Source organism: Simochromis diagramma, unplaced genomic scaffold, assembly GCF_900408965.1.
Source record: "Simochromis diagramma unplaced genomic scaffold, fSimDia1.1 OVJJ01000402.1, whole genome shotgun sequence".
In the NCBI taxonomy this organism is placed as follows: Eukaryota; Metazoa; Chordata; class Actinopteri; order Cichliformes; family Cichlidae; genus Simochromis; species Simochromis diagramma.
Genome location: NW_024386972.1, coordinates 8,707,745 through 8,722,660, shown reverse-complemented (window position 1 = coordinate 8,722,660; position 14,916 = coordinate 8,707,745). Strand labels below are relative to the sequence as shown.

Genomic DNA, 14,916 nt, shown 5'->3' with positions numbered 1-14,916 from the left:
ACTAAGCTAACCAAGCTATTTCTCTTTCGAGTAAAAAAATATATTCATCTATATCTATCCATTCACTTACTTTCCATCCATGACAAACTTGGATTTTTTCCATACTGAAGTACTGGGCCCCTGATTTTCTTGTGCTTGTGTGATACTTGAACAGTAACCCAGGCAGATAACCTCAAAGCTTAATCAGGATTTATGATCGTAAAATGAAATGACATAAGCTGGAATTAGTGCAGTTGAAACATTGATTTTCTTTAGGGTTCAAATGAACAACTAAATAGAAAAGTATATTCATATTTTTGTGATAGGAAGGGCCGGAAACACCCCAGAGTCTCCATTGGAGGATCAAACAAAAAAGATTTTGATCGCTAAAAGTGTTTCTTACGCTATTTGTTTTGTTTTTTAACCGTTTAACTTAAAAGGAGGGGGGCGGTTAGCTGTGCGAAGACGGAAGTAGTAGGAAGGACTTCTCTCGTTCCAAAGCCCATCCTAACAGTGTATTGCGCCTGCGTAAACCTTTTTCCTATTCTTTGCACTTATTTTCCTTATTTCTAATCACTTAATAATTAATTTAGTCACAGTATCGTTTCTGCTCAGTTACAGACCTAGCAAAGCTTCCCGAGTGCAGTATTTTAGCCTGAAATAGAATATTACCCATCATGCATCGGGCCTAGTACGCCAACTCCTTTTAAACCTACGTTTTCGCTCTAAAGCAATTCATATAGATTTTTTTAATATATATAAAGTGTTTTATATATTTATATAAAGTAGATCCCATAAGTACAGTATTCAAACTATGCACGTTTGCGTTCAGCTCAACGACACCGTGAGTGTAATGAGTATGTCGGAAAATCACACCTCCCCGGGTCGCTACATTCAGTAGTACACTCATGTTTCTCTTCAGATCGTATAAATCTTTCGCCTTTTACTAAAGATTTCCGTGGAGAGGAACAATATGAGTTATAACTAATTTTTTGATGCCCTGCTTATCGCGGGGCTTCTGTACTTGTGAAAAAATAATATATGTTGCTTGCCGTAATAACGTTCCGCGGCGTTTGAATGAGCTTAATGCGGAACTATCTATATCAGTAAGTAGTATTAGCCGACAATGTCATAGTTCCGTATCACCCAAATTTGACTTGCTTTGAACTTACAAAATGATTCTTATCTTTCAGGAGCACATTTGAATTTTCTCTCTAGTACAAATGCTAACAAAAAGGTGAATAAAAATATAAATTATGGCTCATAATTGCAAGCCTCACCTCTTCAAGATGTCTTTACCAGAAGCAAACTAAGCAATCAACATATAAAGTAGATTAAAACTGACGGATTTAACGCAATTGATAATGCTGATTTTAAACAAAAACAACAAATTACTTTAAAATGCATTCAACAACAGACTCAAAACCTTTAAAAAAAATTCACAGGCGTTTATTTAACAACTGTGTTACCTTACTAAAGGTTTGTTTGTATTGCTTCACACACTGAAGACCTAGATAGTTTTTGATGTCTTAATTTTTATTGTTACCACATTGAGCACGTGTGTAAGGAAATATGCAACATAAAACCGACACCGACGGTATTTTTGACGTAAATGAAGATATGAGTGTTTTCAGTGTCTAATGTAATCCACAGAAATGTGATTGCCTTGGATCTACTTCAGATCTCGTGTCTTTTTTTCTTTCCTCGGTTCTGTATAAACACGGTTTAAATCGGTTTATAAGAGAGATTCACAGTTTAGTCCAGTCCAAATCTGCGAATAAGACAAAATAAATAAGTAAGGAAATCATCATTTGGACTTAGATGTGTATTTTATTTAACCTAAAATTCCAGCAGAGGGCGTACTTGGTTTTAAAGATATACACATGAAGCTACAACTACACACATAACTACCCTGCTTTTCTAAAGTATTGTCTTATGGTCCTATTGGTAACATACTCTATTAAGTTTAAAAGATTTCATTTTTGCATTCCCATCACATACATAAAACATTAAACTATATTTGTTATTTTCAATAAGAAAAGAGTTAAACTGTCCTTCAAACTCTATGTTTACCATGTTTATTTATTCACAGTGTTTGCAAAATATTATGGCAGACTGAGTCAGCACTTGGTCGGACAATCCCATTGGCTTTTTGTGAGCAATTTTCTGTGAAAACAAAGCACATTTAAAGAAAACACTGGGAAGTGTGGTTAAAGTCAGACTTCCCATTTCTCGTGGCTTTTGTGCTATAATGCCTCACCATTTGCTTCTTTCGGTGCATTCGCAGAGGCACACAGAACAGGAAATAAGAGGGAGGCAAACGAGCAGAAATGATACATGTAAGCAGCAGGTTGAGCTCCGGCTGTTTAGATACTTAGGTGCCGCTTCAAGGCTGCGAGACTGAAAAACTACTGTCGGGGAATGCTGGGAGGCAGAGATGAGGCAAGTAAACCAATTTAAACTTATGAAGTGTGAAATTCAAGGGTTAGGTTTGATTTTATTGTTGAATGTTGAACTTTAAAATATTCCAGAAGACAAAATATGAGAATTTTACCCATGTTGGTTAACTTTTTCCCCCCCATTATTTATAATTTTGCATTTTTATGTGCCTTGAGTGTATGTATGATTTGGCATTATGGAGTTTCTTTTAAAAAGCAGTGTATAAGGATTTTAACAATACGGCTAGCACTATTAGCAATACAACTGTCTTTTGTGGTTTTATTTTGTTTTTAGTATGACTAAATTTGTTGTTTAAAATGTGCTTCAGAAGATAATAAAAAGCGGTAAACATTCAGAGTCCTCCGTAGCAAAAACATAGCCTTTAACAGGCAAACTGAGATTGCCGAGTGACGTCTGCCTGACGCTGAGACGAGGACGGTGCAGGCTTCCTGTTTTGTGGCTAAGCAATTACTCAGTCTGCTGCTCAAGCTCAAGTTTAGGTTGAAGTTGCTCTGCAGCAAATGGAAAGCAACTTCCATTTCCTGTCTAATTCTGTGCACACACATAGAGGCTTTTATCTCTGCCAGCCTTTTGCTCATTACTCTAAACTGGAACTGCATTAGCCTTTCTGGTAAATCAGTATTAACATAATAATGTCAAACACTAACCATGAATGGATTATTGGACAGGCAGACATGGGTCCAAGTGCTTTGAGTGCTCGATGAAAGAAGAAAAAGAATATAGATGTTACAGCTATGTAGCATTATTTTTATCAGGTCTTAAAATTAGAGAAATACAACCTCAGATGAACAACAATGCACCCATATCACATTGTTTATTAAAAACTAATCCAAAATGAGGAAAAATATGGAAAACTACATAGACTTAATAGCTTTTGAATGCTTTTCTTTATCACTCTGTCTTTCACATCATTGTGGTGAAAATTTGGCCCACTTTCTGTTTATACACAGCCCTCCTGTCATTGCATCTTAATCAGTTTGAGGTCTGCTCTTTGACTAGACCCTTGGAATGTTTTCGCGTTTTCAGCCATTCTGTTGAGTAAATTTGCTGCTGTGCTTGGGAGTGTTGATCTGTTGCATGACCCAGTTTCAGACAAGCTTTATCTATCGGACAGATGGCCTCACATCTGACTCTAGAATACTTTGGTGTACAGAGGAGTTCTTGGGTGACTCAGTGACTGTGAGGTGCCCAAGCCCAAATCCTCATCCATCTACCTCCGTGCTTGACAGTAATGAGATGTTTGTGCCCATTTATTTGGTTTTCCCAAACATGATGCTATGCACAATAGCTAAACATCTCCGCTTTGCTCTCATCTGTCCAAAGGACATTTTACCTAAAGTCATATTATTTGGTCAGATGTAACTTTTCAAATCTAAGCCACGTTGCTGTGTTCTTTTTTAGAGACAAGAGGCTTTCTTCAGGCAACCCTTCCAAACAAGGCATACTTGTTCAGTCTTTTTCTAATTGTACTGTCATGAACTTTAATATTTAAGCCCTTAAAGCCGGACATTTGAATTCATTCCCAGAAAATTTGAATTGGAGCGTTTATTGAACTATCTGACAAATTTGATTAAAAAATTACTTGAAATTTAATTTCCATATATAGCTTTCAATTTGTTTGTTATTTTCTTTTCTTTTCCTTTTTTAAATGCCTTAGAATTTGATTGAGGAAGTATTTTAAGAGAATAAAGGACTCTAATGATGTAGAAGTCTCAAAAGCGCACAAAGATTGGTTTGTATCAAATATCTTACACTAGGTGTTAAGGGGATTGAATCTTTTCCACTTGTGAGTAATCTCTCTTACTGTAGAATGGTGTTGTTTGGAAATGGCCGTATAACCCTTCACAGACTTGGCAGGAAGTCCTAAGAGTGTGTCTAATTTTTTTACGCACTGCAGCTGCATTTTGTGACTGTTTGTCAGATAAACAATGACACAGCGTAGGTGTCATGTGTTGTTGTGCATCTGATGTTGTATTTCCCCAAGAAATACAACATCATCACCATGATTCTAAGCAGTAGTTCATTTCCTTTTTACCAATTGTGTTGGGTTGTCAGAGCAAAAAAGCCCACAACCAACACACACTAAGCTGTGTTATGAAGACATGCAAAAAATAGTCTCCTCTCTCTCTATGTATATACACATATCTATCTATCTGTGTCTCTCTCTCTATATATGTGTGTGTGGGGGGGGCAATTTGAGAGATTTTTCACACAATCTTGTGAAATGGGATCACGAAACAAAAACAAGCAATGAACTCTGAACACTTTTTGACACCCACCCTAACATCACATTTCCTCTTTTTCCAGTTTCAAAATGTTCCCTGTGCGTCCACATTAACTGGGAGTCGATGCCCTGCACAAGAGCATGGAGCACGTGTCAGTGAAGTTTGAGTACGAGTACACAGCGAAAGATGGTCGCCGAGTGTCCATAAAGCCAAACGAAAGTTACATCCTGGTCTCCAAGACTAATGATCACTGGTGGCACGTTCGCAAAGACCAGCACACCAAGCCCTTTTATATTCCTGCACAGTATGTGGAGGAGCTCTCAGCCACCGGTGGAGACCATCCTCGTCCTAATAAGCTGAATTCATCTCAGGGTCTGACTGTTAGTAAGCCAGTGGATATGCCCAACGTAAAGCCACGTAAAGGGACAACAAAGAGTCGTCCATCATCTCAGGATGTTCCAAAAGAGACCTACCGCTTCTCCACTTTTGGTTTCGGTGACGACTTACCAGAGGTGAAGACAGATGTACAGACTAACAGCACCTTTGTACACACTCTGAATAATGTAAAAACGCACAACTCAGCACCTCCAAAGGCTGAAAGCACCCAAGTGTATGCAACACCTCATCTGGTGCCAAAGGTTATAAAAGAAAAAAAAGAGTCAAAAATCTCACTGCAGGATGATACTGCAGAGCAGACCTCTGCACATGATGAGGATATGGATTTCCCTTTGCCCCCACCACCCACATATGACACCATACCAGAGCTAATCGTCACAGAATTTGACACTTTTCCCGAGCCTCCGCCTCCTCTAGTTTCACTCGACACGCATCCCCCAGAGAGGCAAAGTGTCAAACAAACTGCAGAAAAAAATTCCATACAAGTACCTCCTACGGAGCAGGTAAGACCCACATACTTTTTTAATGCTTCATTCATTCTGTATCACCTCAATTGATGAACACGAGGGTTTTCTGCCACAAGAGGGCGCAATTTTGTCATGTAAGGTATGGCAGCTATGCTTACACATGAACTAGACTTGGTTTAAAAGTTTCACTTTATGCAGCATAAGAGGAGGTTATCACTTATGAAACATGTGCAATGAAGCGCTGCTTTATTTTCAGAGAGAACATAACAAAAACACTGGGAACTTCTGCTGCATGTTGGGGATCCCAGGTGAAGCCTCGGCCCATCTGTGGCTCTAACTATTTCACTTCCTGCTCTTAGGAGAACTGAGAAGAGAACTGACTAGCATTTAAACATCAGTTTCAACATCTCAAACTCTCAGACTAGTAAACTTGAATTCCCATAGAAAGATTTATCCAGTTATCTCTTCTCTGTCCACTGTAAACAGTAGAAAAGTAAGTGTGCTGAGAAACACACTGTGTGACATTACGTATTATTCAGATATATATATATATATATATATATATATATATAAGTAAAAGACCCAAAACAAAAATAAAGAAGCACAGTTCTGTTGATGTTATTGATCATACAGTATTTGCAGACTGTTATTAAACCTGCAAACATGAACATATCTCAGTATTTATTATCCTTAACATATTGTCTTGTCTTTTTATTCTAGAGCATCTAAAACTGTAATCTTAACTGATTTTTATAAAATACATGGCAAAATCCAGATTTAAATGGCCTGCTCCTTAAATAGAAAACCTATGAGCCGAGCAGACCCATTGTCTGGGAAAGCCCACGGGACACGGGCAGAAATAGGATCGTGTGGAGGCTTGAATTGAGTTAAGAAAGGTGAGGCTTACATGCTGCACCCCAAAAAAGCCTAAAGGCAACGACAGGCAACATGACTTAACATATTATTATATTACTGTTATAATATCTTTCAAAAGCTGTGAAAATACCTGAACTGGAACTAGTAACTGTAAAACCACTGAACTTACTAACGTTAAGGATTCAACTAAAAACAGTGAAGGTACCTAAGTACTGTTGGGAACACAAAAAAAATCAAAGAGAAGAATGTGTTGTACAAAAAAGGGCCCCATTATACTAGTAATACCTTAGTAGTACTATTAATGCATATGTATCCATTCTAACCAGAAATGGGAGAACTTGTTTTTAGGAGCCAACCTTCATTAAAGCATAAATTGTATTTAAAAGATGGACGTGGACTCCTGCCACCACTGCCTTCTACATCTCCATATTCATATGGTGGTGAAATGTCAGTCACAGGGTAACCATGATCTTTTAGCTAACAGGTTTCACAATGCATAAAACGCTCATCATGTTGTATTCAGTAAAACTTTAAACTAGCAAATGACATCATAAACTGATCAGAACGTTTTTGAGGCCATAGATCCCGAGAGCTGAGGGCTATTTGAGAAATAAAAAACATCTGTTGTACGAAGTACTAAAGGGTTAGCTCTCTTTTTTAATCTAGCTAAATCACTATGGTAACCTACCTGTAACAGGTAAGGCTCAGAGCATGTTTTAAGTGCTATAGAGATTTTGTGCCGAAGGAATACAATTATTTTACATATGTAACCTGTTACTAACAACACAGGATTGTTTTGTTTTTAGGTTTTGTCAAGCCAGCTAATGCAGAGAAAGCTAAGCTATGCTGAAGTAGTTTCGTAGTACAGCTCCCTAATGGTCATCAAAAAGAATGTGGGGTCAAAGTGCTTCAACAAGGGCTGTATCCAGCTTTTATATACAGTCTATGTTTGAAAGCTGCCGCCTACATTACCCATAATGCTCTGAGGAGCGAGCTTCAGCGATCACTTCTTTCTAAGTCTACATCCCAGGTTTTATATGCGCTTTTTAATTGTGCTGTCCCCAGCCCCTGCTGACTCAAGGGACATCCCTTGCGGCAGTTTGCGTGCGCGGCTCTTTCTGAAGCTACAAAACATTCTCATATCAAATTCACGCCTAGTCCCAACCAAGATCAACAGAGATTCACGTGTAATATTATTGAACGTGTTCCTGGTTAACCTGAGCACTGAATGGTTGGATTTGCTTAGATATAAGATCCCACCATTTATTGGTGTTGACACTAGTGAAGGAAGGACTTAGAATACCGTTTCGGTTGATTGCGGTGTGTCAGAGCCAGCTCATCAGCATATGAATGCCCGGTCTTTCCCTTCATGCCATTTCAATGGCTGAAAAAAAAAGAGGTGTTCCTTGAATACTTCGGTAAAAGCTGATTCAAGACCTCAGTTTTACTCAGCGAAAGTTTCTGAGGGTGCGGGATCACTTTTATCAGGTGCGTATGGTTCACCTTTGTATTAAACAGATGTGGTTAAACTTCGGGAGGAGCTGGAGGTTTGCAGTGGATGAAAGGGCTTTGCAGTGCAGCTGAAGGAGGGGCTGTTTTTAGCTCTGGGACTTGAAAAATACAGTCTGTGGCTGTGATGACACTCCAGAACAGGTTACAAACAGGTTGTGTCAGCTGGTTGACCTTTCCTGGGGAGAGGAAGGAGTTAAAGCGAAAATCTGCCAGCCACTCCCAAAACCTCCAGCTGCTACCTGGTTTCCCAGCACCGGTTACGATCCGGGGAATTGTGATCATATGCGCACGGCAGGGAAACGATGAAACACACGGCAACATTTAACCTTATGTTCCTGTCGGATGTAGTTTGGTGACTTGAAACTTTTGCTTCAGGTAAGTTTCACGACACTTCCCGTCGTTTTTTGCACCTGTTGCAAGGAATACGTGACGTCAGACAGCACTGGGGTTTATGAAGGAGAAGGTGTGTTTGATTGGGTTTCTGCTCAGTTTCTACCAAATGTGTGTGGCACTTTGAGTCATGTAATGTCTACAGCCTCTCCCACTATACCCAGTGATTTGGTGTGCATTACGCTGTAATTACCAGCACAGTTTGTTGCTTCAGTGGGAGATTTTTACCACCTCCCAGAAATGATTTTTGCCAAGCGGTGCAGTTGAATTCCTGCATTTTAAACCATAATTTGTCCTTCTCGTCTCCTCTGTGTAAACATGAATGAACCCCCCACACACTTGTAACGGGACTGTAGACGTGCCAGGACCCCTCAAGTGCATTAATTCTTACCCCACAATGGAGGGCCATCTCCATGGTGATGCGAGGGGGTCTGGCCTGACTCCCAACAAGCAGGGCTTTGGAGCTTTTAATGCCAGCCCTGCCATGCAGTTGGCGTGTGTGTGCATATGTAATGTGCAGAACTTGCAATTAGCCCAAAATGTAGGTCACTTAATGTGGTAGGGAGTTTGGGCTGTTCTGGGCTTTCAGATGGGAAGTTAAGTTTGTCGAGTGAAGCTCAGGTTGTGAAACTATTGTTGTAGAATGCAAACTTTAATTCAGGTCTGATGTTTATGGCCAGTATGACTCATAAATACCTAACTTGTGTCAATTGGCTCTTTTATTATCCAGAAGTACAAGGTTCAATTATTGATGTCTGGCAGCAAAAGTAAACGTGCCTCTTAATCCATATCACAGATAGCACTGGAGCCTTTGATATATATATACATGTGTATTGGCATTTTAAAAGTAATGCCTCACCCTGCACCTTTTAAGACTAATAATTCCTGCTGCTCTGTGAAACAACATCAGATGCCAAGAAACTGCTCCAACAGGTAGTGTGAGTGTCCTGTCAGGCATTTCTGTGCACAGCACATGTGTACATCAGGCAGAACGGCTGCTTTTAGCTTCCTGGTCAGGCAAGTCCTTTCATTTTCACCACATTTTAGTTTTGGTGAAAATAAGTATGCATATTATGATGTGTTTTGACAGAGTTAGTTTTTGTATAGTTTAAGGTTTAACAACTTGTTCAGCATGTAAGTGTGAGACAAGAACTAAATATATACCGTGACCTCAGAGAGTCAGACTTAGATCCAGTTTATGCCTGTCATGTTTTACCAATACATTTCTCACATTCAATATTTCACACTGTTGGTAAATAAAACTGCTCTTGCGAAGGTAATTTGGTTTGACTTGGTTCTTAAGTCATAATTTAGGTATTAAACATATAGTTATCTGTAAAACAAAAGGACATATTTTGTAATTTTATGTGGAAATATGAGATTACATAAAGAGATATGTAATCTCAGCCTGTTCAGCCAGGTACAGCCTTGAGAAACAAGTGATATTTTTGTACAGATGTCAAAGCATGTGTACAAAATCAGCCCCTCTTCACTGTACAGTTGACTATACAGTAGGTTCACCATTCTGTAGTGATGTCCATATGTACAGCTACACCCTATTCAGTGCATTTACAGTATCTCACCATGCCTTAAGTTCTGACTCCCAAGTAGGCACACTGTTACAAACAGGTTAGTGAAGTCCTCTAATGAAACATTCAGTGTTTTGATGGTTTAAACATCGTAAACATTACAACAATAAAATCATTGTTGTGATGTTATTCAGTAAGACCATAAACTATAAGGTCATTATTACAGTGTTTTCTGTGGTCACAGAGCATGGGAGCTCAGGGCCCCCATAGAGTTCTGTGGAACTGGAAGTGTTGTTACAACTACATGAATGAGCCCCTACTAGTCATTAAACATGCAAGTTTAAGGCCCTTCCCTATTCGCAACACTTTTCAGATTTTGAGACGTACAGTAGATGTAAAATAAATCTATAACAGGAAATAGGAAATTTGCCAGTAGTGTCCATCCAGTAATGAGCGTGCTATGTACTCTTTTAAATAAAACTCCCAAAGTAGGACACTGGGATTAGTGAATGAGTGAATCGTTTTGGACATAACCACAATCAGAAGCGTTTTTGAGGATTTCATAAATATATTCTTGACATTTGTTGTTAAACATTAAATTTCTGAGCATTTCTCTCCCAGGTCTTGGATGCTAAGCTCTGTAACTTTATTGTAACCTTTTTAAATTATTATTACTATTTTCTTAGTGCAGCTGCTCATTTAGTTTACAAATGCAAAATAATGTAAAACTACTCTAAAGGAAGCTTCAGTTGGTCTTTATCAAGGGATGTATTAGTCATATGCTCAGGAATGTCTTTTGTGCAATTATTATTTTTAAAATGTTTTCTTAGTCTTGTTATGATGTGCTTGCTTACAGTAATCCTGCCTTTTTTTTCTATTTGTTAAGAACTAAGAAAAAGTTCCCAGAATCAAAAGCTGCAAGTGAAGTCCCGAATTTTATTTTTATTTCCAGTGTGTTTGCACGCAAACTGTTGATATTTACTTTCACCTGTAAAAAAATGTCAAGGTGGTATTTTTGCAAAACACCAAGGTTTCCATTTCACTTGGCTGGTTTATAGTTTCCCCAGAGAGCATTACTTCGACTGGTACTTAAATCCTCCCTCGCTCCTACACAGAAAACACTTCTCCTACAAAGTGTGAGTGGGAGAAATCTGAAATCAACAAACAGTATCAGCGGGTTTTTCACATCGGCATGCAAAGCTGGCCTGGAGAGCATAGATAAGAATGTGATAAGCTGATGGATTCCACATTGGGCATTTATGGAGTCTTCCAGGATTCTGGACCAATGATGAGTGTGATGTAAGAGGGAGTGGAGCCAGACCGATTCAATAGCTCAACTGTGTGCTTGTGGCGTGATTTGGGCCCCAATTTGGTTCTCCATTGTTTGATTGGATGAGCGCTAATGTGGTTAAGTAATCAAGCAGATTGCTGCTTCATGCATAGCTGAGGGCATAGAGTTGTCTGCTCTGCACTGAAGGGTTTTCTCCTTGAATAACGCTCAAAAACATTATCAAAAAGGAGCCATTTACTTGGCATCTTAGACAAAACAATACAACAGATGCCCTCCAGATATTCTCCATTACAGCTGGAAACGTATCTCAAAATCTGACACAACACTATCATTATTTCTGTGATTAGATGGATTTGACTAGCAAACTATCTTACTGAGGCACTCAAAGATGCACTTAGGTGCCTTCTTCATCCAGTAAAAGTTTTTTATATTGCCATTGTGTAAACATAAATGAAAGAATTTAGGCCTTCTCTCACTGTCTTTATTTCTACCAGTGTGTAGGCCGATTTTATGTGAGGAGTTCGGGTTGAGCTTGCAATGAAAATCCAAAGGATAACACTTTTTTCCCAAAAGCTTCTCTCCTTCCATACAGCACCAAACAGGTTCATAGCTAGCGTTTGTAATGAAAATGTGCCCTCAGTACACTGATAGCAATAAAAGATTGGCTTCCAGCACAATAGAAATTCCATGAATGATACAAACAAACGCTGATATGAATTTCCATGGGGCCACGCTTCAGTAAAATTAATGTTAAGATGAGCTAGACTTTTTGTTCATGGAGGGAAAACTGTTCAGAACTGATCATGGGCTAATCATAGCTTGTGCTAGCTTGTTAGCTAGCTTGTTGGCTATTGTAAATGTAGCAAAACATCCTAACTGGTTAAGTTCAGCTGATTAATCCAAATACCTGGGGTTAGTCGGGCTTGTATGTTGTTTTTTTGCAATTGGTAAAAGCTTTGTCATACTCAAGTCAGTGTTATTTCAAATAGTCATTCGTACATTATATACACTGGGCTCCCAGTTGCTGTACAAAATATATGCAACATTTTAAGCTTATAGTCCATCTGTAGTGTAGTTGTGTACACATTTATCTTATATATAGTGAAAGATCCCCAGTTTGATCCAGAGAGGAGACACAAATTCTTTTGGGGTTGTGTCTGTGGCAGTATTGATAGCTACCCGGTATGACAACTCCTTTTGAATAAGGGAGCCACTGAAAGTAGCTTTTATGAAGCATATAGTGCAAAAGAATAAGCAGGACAAGCTTTTGTATACCTTATCACCCATATGTTCACTAAAATGTCAGCTAATATTATGCAGGTGGTTTTATGCACATTACAAATAGAAGATTTCATGCAGGGGAATCATGTGGCCCACGAGTTCATTCTGGCCTGCTGCATGACAAATGTGAAAACTGTATTGAAGTCATTAATAATTCAGCTTTTTTTGTTCAATAAACCTAAGTACAGAAGTAGACATCTGTCGAAAGTTAAATGCATTTCTGCATCTCAACAAGTTGTGTGAATATAAAGTGTTATTTTCTTTAGTTATTTTGTTATGACACTTAACTGAAAAATGTAAACTTGATTTATTAAGTTTCAGTTCTCTCAGGCTGTCCTTCACTTTTTTATATAAATAGTTGCAAATAGTTGATAGTTCATTAAAAATAAAAGCTTTCACCTGCCACACCTGCCACCTAACTTTATTGGTGTACATATAGCCCACTAACTAATACACCTGACACTCCTGCGTTAATGAAAATGCTTTTTGGATGTTCTTTGCAGCACTGTCTTCTGCCGTATACCCTGTAACCTGCAAGAATTTAAATTTCAACAATATAAAAAGAAAAGTTACACTCAAACCTTATTCATGATAAAGCCAAATTCCAAATCTTCCATAAAACATACCCACACACTCTGAAGCCCAGCTGGCTATGTTGTCCCATGCAGGAGGAAGTGTTGACTGAACAATTCAGTTGAACAGAAACTAGACTTCCTGTTTCAAGCATCCACCCACATGGAGTCTGTAGATTTAGCAACACTCATCAGACAAACCTGTGAAAAAGCAGCTTTTCCTTTTCATTTTCTGGGAAATGTTTGCTTCCCCCCCCCACACACACACATTATTAGCTGTGACCTACTAGCAGGTCTCAGCCATTAATAAAGTGTAGGCACTAGTGGTACTTAGGTGTAGGCATTAGTGTACACTTTACACACTATATGGAAGCTGCTGGTTCTACATAAGAAAACCAAGAGATTTTAAAAGCTCTACCGTTTCAAAACATCTTTCTTTTCCTCTGTTGTGAATATAACATGTTTCCTTCGAAAAAGTTTGTTTCCATTGCTGTAATTTCCTTTTTTATCTTATGGGTACTCAGTCAGGAAGTAGGTTGCAGTGACCTGCAGAGTTTCTGCTGCTCCCTCTATCTTACAGTTCCCTCTGTCTTGTTTTCACTGTGTGTTTCTGCTTTGGGCTGCTGGCAGACGGTTACCCTCTACCCCCCTATCCTGTGCACAGGAATTCATGCATAGGCGCGCACAAACACACACACAGTCTGACGTGCACGCACGTCTCACCCAGTCCTTACACAGTCCCTTCCTGCTGCTGTTGTCACACAGCTCACAGTTCTCCTTTCAGTCTGGGTGCAACTGTCACAGCTGCAGTGTGAGGAGGATGTAAGCGTGTGCTTCTTGGTGTGCACTCACCTCTATCCCAGCACAAGCGGACCAAATGTAGTCGCACGGTTAAGTCGCTAGTTTTTGGTGTCTTTTGGATGGATGGCTCCTCTAGATAGTACAACATAAAGATGGTAGAGATGCAGTCCAGGTTTTGGCCAGGTCACCGGTCCAAGCGGGGCATGGCCCTGCCGGTGCCTTCTAAGGTAGGTGATCGTTATTTAAGAAGCTTATAATGAAAAGCTCAGTTTTATTCATTGGTTTGTTTTTGTATCCTTATAAACTTGATAAATGATGTGCTTCCTGTTTTCTCTAACGTGATCACATCGCCCCTGCACTTATTTTGTTTCCTGTACCAAGTAAGGTGACGTACATGGCGTACTAACTGTGCCATGTTGGTTTTTAATGTTAGGTTGGACCCAAACTTTGTTTGTTAGTTCGGTTCCTGTGTTAGAGTGATGTTGGTATCAGTCTCAAAGATGTAAATTTTCATCTCACATGTGACTGATAGTCTCGGTCTTTATGGGTTGATGTTTGAATCGTCAGTTTTGTTTGTACAACAACTTGATAGAGCTAAAATTAGCCTTTAATTTTTCAGTACATTTTTTGGACACACAGTCATGTAACTAAAGTTGACATTGTCGCCAGGTTCATCCAAACATTTTCCCAAAGCAAAAGCATCAGTTCAGAGAAACTTCCTTACAAATCGAAGATCTGCATTCAAATGTTAACTACAGAACGCACTTAAAGGCTTAAAAGCATTATTGTGTTTAATTTTTTTTTCCCTGATTGGTGTTTTTGTGAACAAAAATTAACATTAACAACTCAGATGTCATTGTAAACAGAGTCCACATGGGATGAAAATAAGTTTGTTTTTTTTTACTATTTATTTTCATTACTCATAGTTTCCAGAATGGCTTGGCTCATTTAAGCTCATTCGCGGTTTTGGGTTCTGTTACTATGAGATTTGTAGTATTTGTAATGTTGTAAGACTTTGTAAGATGGTGATAATACAACAATACAAGTCAGGCTGTTTTATGTAAAGTTTAGTTTTTATTTTACTGCCATTTTACTAAAATGTTTTCACCCACCCACCTAGCTTTAGTGTTTCCTTTT

General features: G+C 38.8%; 1 protein-coding gene and 1 non-coding gene across 4 annotated transcripts in view; both read left to right on the top strand.

Moving 5' to 3' along the window:
* The first annotated feature begins 881 nt into the window (after positions 1-881).
* On the top strand, positions 882-996 carry LOC120738261. Its single transcript, XR_005696926.1, has one exon. It is a non-coding gene; the product is annotated as a U5 spliceosomal RNA (small nuclear RNA).
* Positions 997-2,253: 1,257 nt separating this feature from the next.
* Positions 2,254-14,916, top strand: part of arhgap27 (Rho GTPase activating protein 27) — a 31,144-nt gene continuing 18,481 nt past the window's right edge. The window contains exons 1-2 of one of the 3 annotated variants that reach the window (XM_040039038.1): positions 2,254-2,421; positions 4,747-5,563. In XM_040039038.1, coding sequence (XP_039894972.1) covers positions 4,805-5,563 — 759 coding nt within the window. In that variant the 5' untranslated portion in view covers positions 2,254-2,421; positions 4,747-4,804. Of the gene's footprint in view, positions 2,422-4,746; positions 5,564-12,697; positions 14,007-14,916 lie in introns of those variants that run through there. The other 2 variants (XM_040039039.1, XM_040039040.1) reach the window with 2 other exon arrangements.